Source organism: Meles meles, chromosome 14 (assembly GCF_922984935.1).
Source record: "Meles meles chromosome 14, mMelMel3.1 paternal haplotype, whole genome shotgun sequence".
Taxonomy (NCBI): Eukaryota; Metazoa; Chordata; class Mammalia; order Carnivora; family Mustelidae; genus Meles; species Meles meles.
Genome location: NC_060079.1, coordinates 17,905,709 through 17,925,364, shown reverse-complemented (window position 1 = coordinate 17,925,364; position 19,656 = coordinate 17,905,709). Strand labels below are relative to the sequence as shown.

At 37.2% G+C, this 19,656-nt stretch overlaps 1 protein-coding gene across 1 annotated transcript in view; it reads left to right on the top strand.

Moving 5' to 3' along the window:
• Positions 1 to 17,352, top strand: part of SOHLH2 (spermatogenesis and oogenesis specific basic helix-loop-helix 2) — a 50,518-nt gene extending 33,166 nt beyond the window's left edge. Inside the window, exons 7-11 of the mRNA XM_045978579.1 lie at positions 8,823 to 8,970; positions 9,120 to 9,211; positions 10,320 to 10,441; positions 15,337 to 15,593; positions 17,332 to 17,352. Coding sequence (XP_045834535.1) covers positions 8,823 to 8,970; positions 9,120 to 9,211; positions 10,320 to 10,441; positions 15,337 to 15,593; positions 17,332 to 17,352 — 640 coding nt within the window. The remainder of the gene's footprint in view (positions 1 to 8,822; positions 8,971 to 9,119; positions 9,212 to 10,319; positions 10,442 to 15,336; positions 15,594 to 17,331) is intronic.
• Positions 17,353 to 19,656: the final 2,304 nt, after the last annotated feature.

The window sequence follows — 19,656 nt, the reverse complement described above, 5'->3', positions numbered from 1 at the left end:
TTTAATTTGCCCATTCTTTATTTTTTTTAAGATTTTATTTATTTGTTTGACAGAGAGAGACACAGTGAGAAAGGGAACACAAGCAGGGGGAGTGGGAGAGGGAGAAGCAGGCTTCCCACTGAGCAGGGAGCCCAAAGTGGGGGCTCCATCCTAGGACCCTGGGATCATGACCTGAGCCGAAGGCAGATGCTTAATGACTGAGCCACCCAGGCATCCTAATTTGCCCATTTTGACAATTTCTGCTGTTCAGTTGAAATGTTTATTTGATTTACATATAATATAATTACTATTAAGTTTGACTTTAGGTCCATGATTTTTCTATTTGTTTTTACTAGTTCTATCTGTTTTCTTTTCCTTTTTTTCCCCTCATTGGCTGACTTGTTTTGGATTAGTCAACTGTGTTTTGCTTTCCTTTTTATCTCCTCAATTGACTTTTGAGCTAAAATTATTATTTTTAATAATTAAAATTAATAATTTAATGTTGCTCTAGGGTTATAATATGCATCCTTATCTTACCATAGCCTACCTTGATTTGACATTATGACACTTAATATACAATATTATTTTTCTATTTACCTTCTATTTTTGTTATTATTGCACATATTTTACTTTTACATAAGTTATCAACCCACATTTTTATTATTTTGCTTTAAAGTCTAAGCTATTTTTCCAGTTATCTTTTGCTATGTAACAAATTGCCCTAAAACTTGGTAGCTTCAAACAGCACCCTATTCATCATATCTTACAATTTTATGGATTATCAATTTTAGTAGAACTTGATACTTTGATTCTTCTCTACATGGTGTTTACTGTGGTGTTTAGCTGGCAAATCGCCTATCTAGAGTCCCCAGACAGCTTCATCCACACGAATAGTCTCTTGGTGGGAGGTGGTTGAGATGTTGGGCCCAGATGGGTTGCTCTCTTTCCCTGTAGTCCCAGCACCTCCCCACATGGTCTCTCCAGCAAGCTAGACATCTGTCTAGCTCAGGGTTTAATGAGACCAGTGTAGAAGTTACGTTTTCCTAATGCTGGTCCTAGAACTATTGTAGTCACTTCACTGGGCATCCTTTAATTAAAGCAGGCCCAGGCCAGCAAAGTTCAAGGGGAGGGGAAACAGACCCCACAAATTTATTGAAGAAGTGGTAAATAATTTTCAGTCATTTCAACCTGAAATTGTGTTTTTTTTTCTTTTAACTCAAATTTTAGGTTTATTTATTTATTTATTTATTTATTTATTTAAGTGAAAATAGTAACTTTACTATTTACAGGGTTATTTCTGAGTGGCAAAAATTCTCTTTGTGTTTTTTCTCTATTACCTTGTTTCTTCCCCTCTGTATTCTCCCATTCAGGCTGGGCTGCCACAATCAGACAGGTAGAAAGTATGAGAACACTTTGTTCTTGCATCTGTGGTCGAAACTTCAGCAGCAGACATAACTGCTCCAGATCTGTCAGAAGCCTACTTTTGGGTTTTAAGGTATTAGTAAATTAGAAATAGATCAGCCTGATAGGTATGCTACCATACATATTATATCTGATGCCCACCACCTCTTTGTGTAAATCATACTTCATCAGGTATTATTTCCTAACAGTAAATCATGAAATAAGGTACTTTCACAAAAATGACTCAGATTTTGACACCAGCAGACCTGCAGGGTAAGAGAGCTAAAGGATATTCCTTATGCTAAATGGAAACGATAACAAATGGAAACTTGGACCTTTAGGAAGGGCTGAATAGAATCAGAAATGATAAATATGTGAATAAATATTAGAAAACAGACACTTTCCCTCTATATTTATATAAAATGCTTCAGACTGTTGTAAGTGAAAATTACAGCGTTACATTATGTGACTGGTAATACAGTTGACTCTTAAACAACACAAGGGTTAGGGGCACTGATAGCTATGCAATCAAAAATTTGTGTATAACTTTTGACTCCCCACAAAACTTTTAGTTACTAATAGCGTACTGGTGACCAGAAGCCTTACCAATAACATGAACAGTCGATTAACAGATGGTTTACATTATATATAATATATATTATATATCGTATTCTCATAACAAAGTAAGCTAAACAAAATAAAATATTAATAAAATCATAAGGAGGATAAGCTACATTTAAGGTACTATACTGTACTTACTGAAAAAAATCTGTGTATAAATGGACCCATGCACTTCAAACCCGCTGTTCAGGGATCTACTGTTCATATAGATGCAGTGCGTATGACAACTGTAGCATGAAGGATGAGTGGCGCAAAGGTACTTACATGATTACAGCATTCATGTATTTTATGGGATGTCATAAAATTTTAACTCTAAATAGACTGTAAAAAGTTATATATTGTCATCCCTAGGACAACCCTAGACCAACAAAGAGATATGCAGAAGACAGCTTTGAAGCCATTTAACAAATTAAAATTGACTTTTAAAAATGATTCAAAAAGAAGACAAGAAAGGATGAACAGAAGAACAAAAAAGCCAAAGAAACCACAGGGGAAAAAATCATAAAACATTAGATCATTATCCACATATGGTCAACTTATATCACAGATTGTCAGAATGGATAAACAAACAAAAAAACAAGATCCATCTATCTGTTGTCTACTATAAATCTAAAGACACAGTAAGGTAATTAAATAGAAAAATATATACTGTGAAATACATGTATAAGAAGACCAGACTGGTGACGTTAATACCAAATAAAGTAGACTTTAAGGCAACCAGTATCAGTTGAAGTGAAGGGCAGCTTTTCATAATGATGAAAGAATCAGCTTATCAGAATGATGTAACAGTCACAAATAGTGACTATGTAATTGAAACAATAGTTCACAGCATTAAAGATACAGATATCAGTAAGCATTATCGGAGATTTTACATCCTTCTCTCAGCAGTTGATACAAGAGCTGGACACAAAAATCAGTAAGATTTAGAAGCTGTGAACACTTTTAATCACCTTGATCTAGGAGATATTTATAGAACATTACATACAGCAACTGCAGCAGAATACACATTATTTTCAAAGGCATATGGTACATTCACTTAGAAGAAGCATATGCTGGGGGATATAATACGTTTTGATACATTTAGAAGAGTTGAATTCAGGAGTATATTTGCTGACCACAATGAAGTTAAGCTAAAAATCAGTAAGAATTAGATATAAAGGAAAATCTCAAATATTTGAAAGTTTAAAAACGTACTCCTAAATAATCCATGGGTAAAAGAAAACTATCACACAAAAAAATTAGAAAATATTGCACACTGAATGGTGGTAAGAAGAGAATATTTCAAAATGAGTAAGATGCAGCTAAAGCAAAGCTTATGGAAAAACACTATGGCTTTAAATGCTTATGGTAGAAAAGACGAAAGGTCTAAAAATCAATGACCTAAGAGTCCATTTTAAGGAGCTAGAAAAAGTAAAATAAATTAAATCCACAGTAAGAAAAAGAAATAACATACCGATTAGAAAGAAGCCAAACTTTCTTATTTATAGATAGCATTGTTTGTGTGTGAAGTCCTAAGACACCTACAAAACAACCTCTAGAACCAAAAGATTAATATAGCAAGGTTACAGAACATAAATGTACAAAAATTAATTGTATTTTTATATATAAGCAACAAACAATTAGAAAATGAAAATTAGGGGCACCTGGGTGGCTCAGTTGGTTAAGTGTCTGACTCTTGGTTTTGACTCAGGTTATGATCTCAGGGTCATGAGATTGAGCCCTGCCCTGGGCTCCCTGCTCAGCAGGAAGTCTGCTTGAGATTCTTTCCCCTGCTATCCCTACTGCTCCTCCCCCCACTTGCATTCTCTGTCTCTGTCTCTGTCTCTCTCTCTCTCTCTCTCAAATAAATAAATAAAATCTTAAAAAAAAAGAAAATTAAAAATAATTACATTTATAAAAGAGTAAAAAAGCCTTATAATATTTAGGGGAAAACATGCAAAAGACACAAAGGATTATACATTGATCACTCAAAATATTGCCGTGAGAAACTAAGGAAAGCCTAAATCATGCAATATGCCATAACTACAAATTGAAAAAATCATTGTTAAGATGTTAGTTCTTACCAAATTGATATATAACTTTACTCGAATATAAATCATAATTCCAGTAGGATTTTTTTTGGTAAAAATTGGTAATCTGATTAAAAATGAAAAAGACCTAGAATATAAAAGGACTTAGAATAAAGCAGTCTTGAAAAAGTACAATAAAACTGGAAGAAACTGACTTTAAGACAATATACAGCTACAGTAACCAGCATGTCACTGTCATAAAGGTTGACCAAAAGATCAATGGAATCCCAATACTGGATCCACACATTTGTGTTCATTTGATTTTCAGTAAATCACCAGAACAAACTTATTGGGAAATGAAAGTCTTTCCTATAAATGGTGTCAGAATATTTGGATATCCAAATGGAAAAACAATCAACCTTGACCCCTTACTCATACCATATAAAAATTAATTCAAGATGGAGCATAGATCTATACTATAAAGCTTCTAAAACAGCACTGTTTAATAGAACTTTCTGCAATGTTAGGACTGTCCTATATCTGTCATTGTCCATTGAATAGCTGCTAGTCATAAGTAGTTGTTGGGTATTTGAAATGTGTCTATTGTAACAGGAAGTGAATTTTAAATTTTATTTAGTTTTAGCTAGTTTATATTTATTTAACTAATGTCTATATTTGTCTATATAAACCGGTTTAATGGACTGTATTGGACAGGAAAGTTCTAGAACAAAGTGTAGGAAAATATCTTCACAAGCTGAGCAGCTCTTCCTTAAACATAGAAAGCAATAATGATAAAAGGAAGAGTAGATGAATTAGACTCATCAAAATATAAAACTTTTGCTATCTAAACACACTACTAAGAAAATAAATGGGCAAACCATAGACTGGGAGAAAATATTTGCAAAACAAGTATGCTGACAAAATTCTGGTATTACAGAGAATACAGAACTCCTAAAGCTCAATACCAAAAAGATGCAATCCAGTTAAAATGGGGATACAATACCTAAACAGACATTGCAAAAAGGGAAATATCCAAGGGCCTAATAAGCACCAAAAAAAAAAAAAAAAAAAAAATGCTTAACATACTTTTTTGTCATGGAAATGCAAACTAAAGCACAAGGTACTACCATGTACTCCTCGAAAAGGCCAAAATGCTAAAATTAAAACTACTGACAATATTAAATGTTGTCAAGGTTTTGGAACAACAGGAACCCTCATACACTGATGATGTGAGTGTACAATAGTACTCTTTTGGGAAAAGTTCTGCCAGTTTCTTATAGATTTAAAAAATTAACCCATTAATTCTATTCCTACATTTGTTCCCAGAGAAATAAAAACATACATTCACAGAAGATGTACAGAATGATCTAGCAGTTTTCTACATAAATGACCAAAACCTGGAAACAGCTGAAGTGTTTATCACTAAGAGAATGGATAATAAGCTGTGGGGTATTTATACTGTGGAATACTACTGCTCAATAAAAAGAAACAGACCACTGATAACAAACAGCCACATGGACAAATCTCAAAATTATCATGCTTAGTGAAAGAAATCGTACATAGGGGCACCTAGGTGGCTCAGTGAGTTAGGGCCTCTGCCTTCGGCTCGGGTCATGATCCCAGAGTCCTGGGATCAAGCCCCACATCAGGCTCTCTGCTTGGCAGGGAGCCTGCTTCCCTTCCTCTCTCTTTGCCTACCTCTCTGCCTACTTGTGATCTCTGTCTGTCTGTCAAGTAAATGAATGAAATCTTTAAAAAAAAAAAAAATCGTACATAAAGTGACACATGCTGTAAGCTTTGATTTATATGAAGTTCAAAGACAAGTGAAATTCATGGGGGATGGAAAATATCAGAAACTGTTATTACTCCTTTTGAAAGATAAGATTGGGAAGGAGCATAAGGAGCTTTCTGGAGTTGTGATAATGGTAATTAGGGTTTTTGTTACATAGTTTTGTGCAGTTGTCAAAACTTATAGAATGGTACCCTGAAGACTTGTGTATTTCATGTAACTTTTATTTGAAAATAAAATAATTCTAACTAATGATATGTTTAAGATGTTAGTGCCTTAAGTTTACAATTTATTTTGGAATGCTTCAGTATAATACAATGGATTGATGTGTGGCCAGTGGGATGATTCATATACAACAAAGCAAGGACAGTCTGTGTTCATTATAGATTCTAGGTAGGTGCAATACATACATGTTCTCTGCACAAATCCTTCTTTCAATTTTTAAGAATTAAAATCCTAAATTCTGTCAGTCTTTCTGTGTGTTTGAACATTTTCCTAATGAACATTGGAAAAAATACCTACTATGATTTTTTTAGTAAAAAAGTGACTTGCACCCAGCACAATATTTGGGAAATATAAAAAATATATAAAATATAAAAAATAAAAGGAAGTAATAATATTTTCCATATTTTCCATAACCCAGCCATCCAGAAATAACTATTACTTGATGGTATCACTTATAGTCTAGTAAAATATTTTTATATAAAATATATAAAAATATAATATATATATTTATATAATATATTTATATAATATATATACATATATTTATATATAAATATATAAAATATATTTTATAGTATGTATATACTGTATAGTATACTGTATAGTATAGTATATTTTTATAGTATATATATACTGTATAGTATACTATATTTTATAGTATAAAATATTTTATATTTTTAATATTTATTATTATTTTTATTTTATTATTATTAAAATTTATCATATTTATTATATATAATAATATAATATATAATAAATTTATTATATATAATAAATATATATAATAACATAATAAATATTATTATTTTAAAAATTTTTTATTTTATTATTAATATTAATAATAATATAAAATATTTTATATTTTATACTATAAAATATAGTATACTATACAGTATATATATACTATAAAAATATACTATAACATATTCTGTTTTTCCCTAATAAGATTTATAGTTTTTCGTTTCCACTGCCAGATAATATTCAACTGTTAGTATACTATAGCTTACCTAAGTATCCTTGTATTTTGTGTGTTTATGTTGTTTTTTCTGTCTTACTAATATACTGCTATAATGGATATCATTTTGCACCTTTTGCAAAAAGTTTATTCTGTGTTTTAGGTCCTTATAAGTGCAAGTACCATGTTAAGGGGTGTGAAAATTTCAAAGCCCTTCATGCACATTGTCAAATTGTTGCCATTTTTCCTAGACTAGTCCCTGAGACACCTCTGTAGAACCCTCAAGCTGCTCAAAGCCCAATTAAAACACCACTGACCTAGAATATTTGAGTTATTCACAGGCTATGTATCAAATTGAATTTTTTCCCCTTATGGTAGCAGATCAGGTTTATTTATTTATTATAATTTTTAATTTTTTTATTAACATATATTATTAGCCTCAAGGGTACAGCACTGTGAATTGCCAGGTTTACACCACTCAAATTGAATTTTTTTTAGATTTATTTTTTTTTTAGAGAGACAGAGCATGTGCACACCCATGCAAATGGGAGGGGTAGAGGGAGAGAGAGGACCCCTAGCAGACTCCCTGTGGAGCATGGAGCCCAATGCAGAGTTGGTCCCACAACCCTGAGACCATGACCCCAGTTGAAATCAAGAGTTGGATGCTTAACTGACTGAGCTACCCGGGTGCCCCAAATTGGTTTTTTTTTTTTTTTAATATTCATTTATTTATTTATTTGAGAGAGAAAGAGAGCATGAGCAGGGGGGAGGAAGAGAGAGAATCTTTTTTTTTTTAAATTTAATTTAATTTTATTTATTTGACAGAGAGAGAGAGCACAAGTAGACAGAGAGGCAGGCAGAGAGAGAGGAGGAAGCAGGCTCCCTGCGGAGCAAAGAGCCTGACGCGGGGCTCGATCTCAGGACCCTGAGATCATGACCCGAGCCGAAGGCAGCGGCTTAATCCACTGAGCCACCCAGGCGCCCCCCAAATTGGGTTTTTTAAAAGGATTGATTGATTGATTGATTGCCATTTTGAAGTTCAGAAGTTTTAGTGACTTGCCGAAAATTCCCGCTGGTTATTGACAGAGCCACCACTTGACCCTGTATATGTCAGGGTGCTATTTAGGAACAAACAGGTATTAATGATGTTGGTTAAGTGAACACATGCATAAATGAAGGTACCGAAGTCTTAGATCAAAGGCTTAGATTTACATTTTCAGTGCATTTCCCTTCAGAACTATGAAAGACTTAGGTTATCCGGCAGATACCAGCTTGAATGATATTCTCATTTGCATACTGGTTTATTTGCTCCGTTCATACCTACCTCATGTGAAGAAAGCAGCTTTCTGATTTTTCTTTGGCTCAGAACACAGAATTACATGTAACGCACATGTAATTACAAGATGCTAGTTCATCTGTTGTTGGAAATGTGGTCCAGGTCACAGTGACATGAATATTTCCTGACTTGTCTTTGTCCGCTAGGCTTCTAGTGTGAATCACAAAAGCACCGATGCAGAGCATGTCACTCCCTCCTCTGAGGGAGGGTGCCCTGCACAGGGTCATCCCGCACAGTGCAGCAGGCCTGGGGCAAGGGAACCGGGGGGACCATCAGCACAGACACTATACTTGTCAGCAGTGTGAGCAGACACCCCAGGAAGCCGTGGTTCCAGGGGCTGCAGAGGCTGCTGTCTTCTGGGGACACGGCCTTTCTGTGAAACAGAGACTAGTTGGGGAGGGAAGCAGTTCCTCTGTAAACACACCCAGGAGGAAGGTTTGTTTGTCCTTGTGTATAAGGTAGAAAATGAGACTAATTTTTCCTTATTTACTACAATTCTCTGCTCAGAGAAAGAATCAAGTATTGCTGTGAGCAACTGCGTACTCTGTTGCCGTATATAAAGGGAAGAAAGAATGACTCGGCTTCAATTCTTGAGGCAACAGTTGATTATGTGAAGTACATCCGGGAGAAAATCCCCCCACCCATTATGGGCCAGGTATTTGACCCCGAGCCCTTGAATTTTATCCTCGCACATAGTGCTTTAAAGCCGCAGTTTTATTTCTTATAATTGGAAATGTATGTGTGTTTGTGTATATGAAAAAATACCTGTGTCTAAATAGATTGCGTACTTCCTCTCCCTCTCAGATTACGGACATACTTCAGAGCAACAGGAGGTTTTGTAAGAAGCAACAGATGTCCATCGAGCTGTCCCTCCCAGGCACCATCATGGCACAAAGGTATGATGAGGGCTCTTGTGACCTGGAAGTTGGCTTGTTAGTTTCCTCGGATGTGAACATAGAAGTACATAGAAGTATTGTACACAGGCACTGAACCCCCCTCCCATAATGAAAATTCAACTATTTATTATGAATCCGTGAACTCGGGGCTCCTGGGTGGCTCAGTCAGTTAAACGTCCAACTCTTGGTTTCAGCTCAGGTCATCATCTCAGGGCTGTGAGATCAAGCCCAGTGTGAGACCCCATGCCGGGCATGGAGTGTGCTTAATATTCTCTCCCTCTCCCTCTGCCCTTCCTCCACCGCCCGGGCACCTCCCCACATGCATGCACTCTGTCTCTCCGGGAAAAAAAAAATTAGTGAACTTTTCCCATTGCCATTGTATGTCATTTAGTCACAATGATAAAATATGTAATATTCTTAGCCCCATGATCCTTTCATCATTTGATTCACTCTTATTTCTCTTGTTAATTCTCAAGATCTTAAAATAAGGCTTTATCAGTAGTGATGGTCATGCCTGGCTGACGGACAGAGGCAGGATGCGTTCTAGCATTCCTCTGTCACAGGAGGTCATGGGCCCTGAAGCCATCCAGACCTATTTCAGTTAGGAGTTTTTAAAGAATTTGCTAGTACAAAATGTGACAGGCCAAATGAATCCTTTCTTATATTAATTTATTAGAATATATAAACAAACAAAAACTGTAAAGCAAATCATTCCTCCACATCCTAAACTATCATCATGTACCCTGTTCAACCATTTGTTCTTTTTTTTTTTTTAATATTTTTATTTATTTGACAGAGAGAAATCACAACTAGGCAGAGAGGCAGGCAGAGAGAGAGGAGGAAGCAGGCTCCCCGCGGAGCAGAGAGCCCGATGCGGGGCTCGATCCCAGGACCCTGAGATTATGACCTGAGCCGAAGGCAGAGGCTTTAACCCCTGAGCCACCCAGGTGCCCCTCAACCATTTGTTCTTATGCCAAAATTATTCATAGTGTAGGCTCTGTGTTATTTAGAACATGAATGATAGAACAATTGAACTCAGCAGTGTTCATGTAGTCTTCCTTGCGAATTGTGTAAGGTGGTTTTTGTTTTATTTTCCTGTCCTTTTAAGGGAAAATGGTGTGTTGACAAGCACGTATTCACCTGTGAGAGGGATCAGATTCCTAGCTAATAAGTGCTTGAATGTGTACTCTGTTCCTGCCTCAGGGGGCTCCTTGGATGAAGCTGTGAGAGGTGAGCTCCCCCTGATACCCTTGTGGTTGTAGTATCCTTGGCTTGTGTGGTGTCCTGGGCACCCTTGCACTCCTCCGCATTCATTGCTGTAGCCAGGGAAAGGAGTGTCACTAGACGATTACACCATGAGTCCTTCTGGTATACCTGCTTGAAGTACAAAAGATGGCCACAGGCATTTTTATGGTGTTATTTCAGAAATTGGACTTAAAATTGACCATCATTCCCAGAAAGCTCATCTTCTTTTTATTGAGGAATAATTGACATATAACATGATATTAGCTTCAGGTATACAACATGATTTGTTATATATACACATTGTGAAATGATCACCACAGTAAGTCAGCTTAACATCCGTCAACAAGATTACAGTATTTTTTCTTATAACTTTCAAGATCTTGTCTCTTAGCAACCTTCAAATATGCAGCATAGCTTTATTAATGACATCACCATGCTGTACACTATATCACCATGACTTTTGTAGTCTATAACTGGAACTTTTACACCTTTTGACTGGTTTCACCCATTTCATCCAGCCCCCCAGCCACCAGTCTCTTCTCTGTATCTATGAGCTCAATTTTTATCTGTTTGTTTTTTGAGATTTTAAATATAAATGAGATCATACAGTGTTTGTCTTTCTCTGTCTGACTGATTTCACAAAGCATAATGCCCTCAAGGTCCACTTATATTGTCAAAAATGGCAAGATTTTATTCTTTTGTGTGTGTGTATTTATGTATCTATATCTATCATATTTTCTTTATCCATTTATCTATCAGTGGATACTTAGGTTGTTCCTGGCTCTTGTCAGTAATGCTGCAATGAACATAGAGACGCCTATATCTTTTTGAGTTAATATTTTCATTTTCTTTGTACCCAGAGATAGGTTTGTTGGATCATATAGTAGCATTATTTTAATTTTTTTGAGGAACCTCCATACTATTTTCCATAGTTGCTGTATCTATCCTCACCAACACTGATTATTTATTGTCTTTTTGATGATAGCCATTCTAATGGGTGTGAGGTAATATCTTGTGGTTTTGATTTATATTTCTCTGGTGATTAATGATATTGGGCATCTTTTCATGTACCCATTGGCCATTTGTATGTCTTCTTAGGAAAAATGCCTATTTAGATTCTCTGCTCATATTTAAATCAGTTTGTTTCTTTGCTATTGACTTATAGTAGTTCTTCATATATTTTGGATATTAACCCCTTTTCAGATATATGACTTGCAAATATCATCCCCAAGACCAACATCAAGGAGCTTACCCGCTATTTTTTTCTAGGAGTTTTATGGTTTCAGGTTTTATGTTTAAGTCTTTAATGTATTTTAAGTTAATTTTTGTGTATGGTGTAAGATAGGCATCCAGTTTCCTTCTTTTGCATGTGACTGTCCAGTAAAAAGCTCATCTTACTGATAGATGAGAAGCACATTGGTGACTTTACTGCATGAATAGAATCTAAAGGAAAGGGAAGTACTCACACTGAGTACTAACTATGTACTGAGCATTTAACATATCAGCCTTTTTCCTCCTTCACATCTTTGCTTAAATTGCTTAAATGTCACCTTCTCAGTGAGTCTCAACTGCTCAATCAAAATTGTGTACTTTCCATAGAACACATGGGACTGATTATCCGCTTTCACTACTGTATTTTTTTCATAGCACTTATTTCCTGCTAATATTCTTTATTTGGATTTGTTCTCATGGCCTGTCTTCTCCCACTAAGAAGGGATATCAACTCCATGAAGGCAGGGAATTGTTTTTTGCTTCTTTTGTTCATTGCTGTATTTTTTCTTCTTCTTTTTTTTTTTAAATTTATTTATTTGACAGAGAGGGAGAGAGAGATCACAAGTAGGCAGAGAGCTAGGGAGATGGAGAAGCAGGTTTCCCACTGAGCAGAGAGCCCGATGCGGGGCTCGATCCCAGGACCCTGAGATCATGACCTGAGCCAAAGGCAGAGGCTTCACCCACTGAGCCACCCAGGCGCCCATTTCGCTGTATTTCTCATACCTAGAACACTGACGAGCCTGCAGCTGGTACTCAAGAAACCTTCATCAGATGAGTATTTCTTCTGAAACAAATATTTACCCACCGTGAGGCATTTTGATATTTGGGTTATAAAGTCTAGGCATGCCCCTGTACTTGTAGAAATAAGAAGATGGAAAAAAGCAGAGCCAGAGTAAAAGAACACAGCTACGTTTGTGACTTTTCTATTCCTGACGGTTACTTTTCACTAAGAAACCAGAAAGGCACTGAGATCCTGATCTTCATGTTGGATGCTAGATGACAGGACACCCTGACCTATCTTTTCAGTGCCCGAGTCTGAAGTCACTCTTTTGCGGACTTCCTTGAAGGGTTTCTTCTCGCTTACCTCAGCACCTTCCCTGTACTGGGGATGTCCTTTTTATACTCTACCTGGGGAACTCCCTATTCATCCCTTAGTTCTCAGCTCAAATGTACCTGTTTGAAAGGTGGGGGCACAAGGACAAACAAGATGCATTCTTGTTCTTCTGGACCTGGCACAGTAGTAGCAGAGAGAGTCACAAAAGCACAATATGATTCCTATAGTACTTGAACTAATGTGGTAGAGGCACTGGGCGCAGTATGTAGACCTAGTAAACGCCACAGCAACAAGTGATGTTACTAGGGATGGTGACTAAAGTCAAAAGGAGAAAGAGGCCAAAAGTAGAACATAGCTCTCCTTGTTCTAAAAATCAGATAAGGGGTGCCTGGTGGCTCAGTCCTTAAGTGGCTGCCTTCAGCTCAGGTCATGATCCCAGGGTCCTGGCATCGAGTCCCGAATCGGCCTGTCTGCTCAGGAGGAACCTTGCTTCTCCCTCTCCCACTCCCCCTGCTTGTGTTCCCTCTCTCACGGTGTCTCTCTCTGTCAAATGAATAAATAAAATCTTTAAAAAAAAATAAAAATCAGATAAGATTCAGGGTGTTTTATTAGTTTATTTAGACCCTTCTGACTTGGGGCAGAGGGGGAGAAGAAGCAAAAAAGGGTAGCCATGAGCCATGGTTAATCTACTTCAAGTATTTGTGGCTGAATATCACCCAGAATGATAAAATCAGCACAGATTAAATCAGAAAAAGGCCAGGCCACAGGCATATGCCTGTCGGTGTTACTTCTTGGACATGCAATGCTTACGTCTGTGCTCTCACTATTTATATTCTGCAGAAAGTCTGAAACACTGTTTTCCTGGTGGTAGGTTCTGGCCTCACTGTGCCCCTCCATCTCTTGGTTTTCATCACCGAAAGCAGCTGTTCCTGGAAAGACACACATATACTAGGATCATAGACTTGTTCAGACTGGGGAAGACGTTGAAAGTCATTGAGTCAGACTCCCCCCGCCCCATTTTAATTTTATTTATATACAGTTTTCCATTTGGAAAGCATTATTAGTTCTTCATGAGCCCAGCTAAGATAATCACTGTTCATTTTTAATGTATTTCCTTCAAGTCTTTTTCTATGTATATTTTTCTACAGTAGTACTCATATTGGACACCCCATTTTGTTGTCTTCTTTTATTTAACACTGTGTCATATAGGGGTGCCTGGGTGGCTCAGTGGGTTAAAGCTTCTGCCTTCAGCTCATGTCGTGATCCCAGGGCCTTGGGATGGAGCCCCACATCGGGCTCTCTGCTCCGCGGGGAGCCTGCTTCCTCTTCGTTCTCTCTGCCTGCCTCTCTGCCTACTTGTGATCTCTGTCAAATAAATAAATAAAATCTAACAAAAAAATTTGTTAAAAAAAAACACTGTGTCATATATACTTTAATTTTTTCTTATACAGCCCTTACTGCCATTTTAATAGCTTTAATGTTTTATCAAATAATTTCTAGAAAAATCTCAGCCACCCTCGAATTGCTATATTTAGTATTTGTAGTTTTATGGGGAGAGTGATTCTACATATACTATAAAAGGAACTTTTTCCCCATACATAGATTTTTCTATATTTTGGATTTTTTCTTGGGCTGGATTCCTGGACGTGTATAATGAATGAGTTCAAGAATGTGAGCTCGTTTGTAGTTCATAATGCAGTTTGCCAAATTGTTTTTGAAAGAGCACTGGAACCGTTGAGATCAGTTAAGTCCTCCAATGTCTCTGTCACCAGCTAGGTCAGTAAATTGAAGGGCGGATAAGCGAAATGACCACCTGAGGTCACCATGTGTCTGCTCACATCTGGCTTTGTAACACTGAAGTGCTGACCCAGCTCAGTGTTTAGACTTTACTAGGCTACCTTGACCTGTCCTTCCTATACATCTCTGTCCATATTTGCTGAAATGACCTTTCACAAACATTCTAGATACATTTGTATGCAAAGTGGACATAAAATTTCTTTACTTTCCTTATTATTAATGCCCGATAGAAAATAAACAGGTATTCCCAGTGTTGCTTCAGATTACATTGCTAGCATTCAGGATATATTTTAAAATCTTGTTCTGCCTTCTAGTTACTGTGCAGAATATAGACATATAATTATACAACCCACTTCACTGATAGAAAATCGACCAAACTTTATTTGTTACTGAATAGAGTTCTACTTTGGAACATTCTTCCTTGCTTTGTAGGGATGATGGGGATGGTCATGATTTTGATTATGATGAAAGCCACACCCACACAGAGGCGCACGCACCCACACACTGGCACAGAGATCTCATGCTCCTCAAAAATCTGTCTTCTGATGACACACTAACGCTGATTTATAGTATGTGTATTGTGCTAACTGCTACTACTAAAAAGTTCACTGTGTTTTTCCACCAGCATTGGCGTGTAAGAGTAGCGTAAATTTGTAACATGAGGAAATGAAATAGAAGACAATTTATTTCAAATACAGTAATTCCAAGTTACAGAGTTGTGAACACTGATGGATATTTGTTTTCTTTTTTATTAAAGGTCAGTCCAGCTCCACTTCAGAGAATGCAATTGGTGATGTGTATAAAACTCGAATTCCCAGCAAAGCCCTCTCCCTTAATTCCTTCCATGCTGTCAGATACTATTCTAAAGTCATCCCTTCCTATGATGCAGCTGCTGTAACAAATCAGAACATTTCAGTTCATTTTCCATCAGCTGTGCCCAGAGTCTCCAAGTTTCTTCCTCAGCATTGCAATGCTGTGCTGGGCCAGACGTGCACCACACATCCCAACTGTCTGGTAAGTCCACTGGGGTCTTCGGGCAGATTGGATTCTTTCTTTCCAGTCATCAGGAGGCCCTGGCTTGCACTGTGTTGTTCACACTCTGCTCAGAAGTCTTAGACCGGGACCAGGTGTGCTTCACCCCGGCTCTCATTCCCAGGCTGCAGGGCTGGTGTCTAGACATCCAGGATCCGCAAATCTGGATGGGGCACTGCTGGTGTGAATTTAGGGGCCCACATGGGACCTGATTTCCTCTAGAGCCCTTGCCTTTAACCCCTCTTCTTCTAGGATACCACAGCTCATTCAGCCTCCCCTGCCTCACCCTCACCTGCCCCCCACCCTCCGCTGCTGTTTTATCTCTTCATCTGGCAGCAGTCATGCCCAATGAAAATCTGATCTTCCAACATCCACTGGTCTGATTTCAGATCTCATACCACGGATATTTGTGAAGCATCCCCTCTGTTCTAGCATTGTGCTAAGCACCAAGAATGAAGGGGATACATAGGTGGGATCCCTGCCTTAGTGTCACAGGGAAGTAGATGTAGAAGCTAGTCATTGTGATCCGCGCTGGGGCATGTAGGAGGAGCACCCTCGTATATATGTAGTATAATCTAGAAGAAATACTATCTAAGCCAAGATCCAAAGAAAAAGAATTAGCCCAGTAGAGTGGGAGTGAGGAGGGCAATAGCGTTCTAGGCAGACAGATCAATATATATAAACAGGGATGTCTTTTTTTTTTCAATGTTTCGAGTTTTTATTTAAATTCTAGTTTCAAGTGCTCGCTTCGGCAGCACATATACTAAATTCTAGTTTCGAGTTTAAATTTTTGTTTCGAGTTTTTATTTAAATTCTTGTGGTATCTTTATTTTTTGGAAGAACTCTCCTGTTCTAGAAGAAGACCCAAACCAGATTAGCCCATTTTTTTTTATTTTATTTTTTTATTTCTTTTTTTTTTTAAGATTTTTTTTATTTATTTGACAGACAGATATCACAAGTAGGCAGAGAGGCAAGCAGAGAGCGAGGAAGGGAAGCAGGCTCACTGCCAAGCAGAGAGCCCGATGCGGGGCTCGATCCCAGGACCCTGGGATCATGACCTGAGCTGAAGGCAGAGGCTTTAACCCACTGAGCCACCCAGGTGCCCCCAGACTGGTCCATTTTAAATGGACTTCTGATAACCTTAATATAGTTGCTAATACTTTGCATATTGATAATAGCTGACATGATTTGAGCACGCAATAAGAAATGTGCCAAACACCCTGTGTGCTTAGTGCGGATGCTCTAATGAATTCCTGATGTGACTCATTGAGGTAGGTGCTGTTATTATTTTCCATACAACATCTATGAAATGGGAATAATAGTGACCTTCCCAGAAAACATTTATGAGAAAAATATTTTAAAAATAATTACAAAGGAATTTTGAACTATGAGTTACCTACATATGTAATACTGTTGCTAGCGAACATCAGTATACCAATAGGAAAACCAGGGTAAATGAAAAGGAGATTGTAATTTTTTTTTTTTTTGTTATCATTGACCTATACTTCTGTGTGTAGTTTTTGTTGGAGAATTGTTGTAAGACAATAATTACTTTTAATAACAATAAATAGCACCTATTTTAATTTTTTTTTCACCTGAAGTTTTCACATAGTTTTATAAATCATTTTGTATGGCTTTAAGACGTACAAACTATATTTGTGACATTATGAGTAGGAACAGGCTGAGATTCAATTAATGCGGTTTTCTTTCCCCTTTGCAGCAACAGTTTTGGGCATATTAATAGCATATGTTTGAAATTCACACTGTAGACCACCTGTTGGGTGCAGTTTGACCATACAGGAAGAACGGAACAAAGAAAGATCTTGAAAGCTACACCCAGAGACCTAATATCAAAAGAGTTTGCACTGTAAGGCTTCTGATAAATGTGCTAAAAGCTTCTGCAGACAGATAGCAAAAGTGCTAGCCACCCGCTTTCACTGATCTTCGTCGGTACTTGGATCTCCCCAGCCAGAGCACTACAAGAACAAATGGCCTGGTGACCTAGACTTTTTTTTTTCCTCCAAAAAGATGCCACAATTTATGATCCACTTGATAAAATGAGAAGATTAGGGAGGTGCTTTGATACTCTGGCATCACCGAGTATAGATGTTGCAACCTGAGTCTTATTTTTAGTATCACCGTGAATTACTGTCGCACATTTCTAGGTGGTATCTTTCTAGATTTGACATTTTAGAGAGTTCCCTTTGTTATTCACCATCCAAACTAAGATAGTTTGAGAGAGGTGTTTACCTCCTCACTTGACTCCTAATGAGTAAATTGACATGTTTGTTTCTGTATTTCACAATTCCGTGAGTGAAATGATAGCTAATAGGTAGATTTTCCTTCCTGGATCTTCAGTTACAGCCTAACAGGCTTTTCTTTGTTTTTCATCTCTTCCTCCCTACCGACATTAGAAAAGACCGCTGGAAAAAAAAAAAAAAAAAAAGAAGAAAAGACCGCTGAAAATAAGGGGAGAAAAATATTTGTTTTATATTTCACTTAAATGTTCTTATGCACAATTTAAGTTTTATTGTTAAAGAAAATACTCAATTTTGACCCTGAAAACAATAATCTTTCTTTGTTTTGTTTAGTAAATATGTGTTCCCTCTTTTAGTAGTACAGTGTAGGGACTTTAATTTTACTTTTTGAAAAGTAAGTAAGATTTTTGAAAAGTTTAAAAATTCCTTTAGGCATAGCCTAATTTTCATGTTAAATTGTACAACTTTTCTTTGAAGATGCCATGATGATGGAACCTGTAGATGTTTGACAACTTCATAAAGGAACTAAAAGTTTCCAACTAAGATTGTACGCTTATTATTACAAATGTGTGGTCGACCCACTTGCTTTTAGGAGTAATTGCTTTGATATCACAAAAGAACCTGTTGAGGTATTTTGGGCACTCGAGATTACTTCCTGTGTTCACAACTGGTCTTAATTGTTACTGGGACTTGTACTTTGCATTGGGATTTCCCTAGGTGTACATGTGGATTATGAGAGACAGTCTGTGGCTGGGAACTCAACAGAAGACTTGAAGAGTGAAAGTCGTATGTCCTGGCTCCTTGCTGCTCTTAGTCCCCCTTTCCTTTCAGCATGAAGAGCAAGGCTACCAGATCCATTGTTAAGGCTCTGTTTTTTCCAGTGCTGCTTCCCATTATCCTGAACTTCATGCAAGTGTCCAAATTTGTTTCAAAATTATGTTCTTCAAAGTAAGTTCAACTCTCAGCCAAGGAGGAAGAGTTAGTTAAGTCTTAGCCTATTTTTTTAAAAAAGCAGGATTTTCCTTTTGTAGAATCAACTTGGCTGGTCATGAGACAGTTGCAGTGTTATTTTTACAATGAAAAAGGTGCAAGGAATTTGCCTAGAAAAAGTGACAGCTTTCAGGTTTCACACCGGTGATAGAGAAGACACTGTCCCTGCTTGAACATTTATTGAGCCCTTCCTGTGGTCGAGGGAAATTATTAGACTTTGTCTTGAAGAGAAGGACTTAGTTTCACTCACTTCTGTATTCTCAGTGTCAGCTGTCTTGTTGGACAGACGGTTGGATGCACAGGTGCTTGGATGTGGAGCCAAAAGGTGTAAGGGTCTGAAGTTGAGTAATGATTATGAGAAAGGAAAGCAAGAGACATAGTCAAGCACTTAGGAATCCATTTGAAGTCAAGACAGGTGGGAGAATGAAAGCTGATGTTTAGCCATCACTATAGTTTTCATTAATAGTTGATCAGTCTGTTTACACCTATTTCCTTTCCTTCTTACTAATATATGAGTTAGATGGTCTCCCAGTGACAGAAATGACAGTAATTGGTAATGTTTATAAGCACAACTGTTGTATGTTTAAAGGACAACACTCAAATGTTGAATAACTCAGCAATTATTCAGTCATTTATTAATGTGTTCAGAAACTATTTATTTGAGAGGCATTGTCCTAAATGCTGGGAACATAACTATACTTGGAGCATAGTCTTTTTTACTTTCTATATCCAGGAGCTTGGAGTTTATTGGGAGAGACAGGTATTATGACAGGGGAGAATATAAGGTACTATTGGGT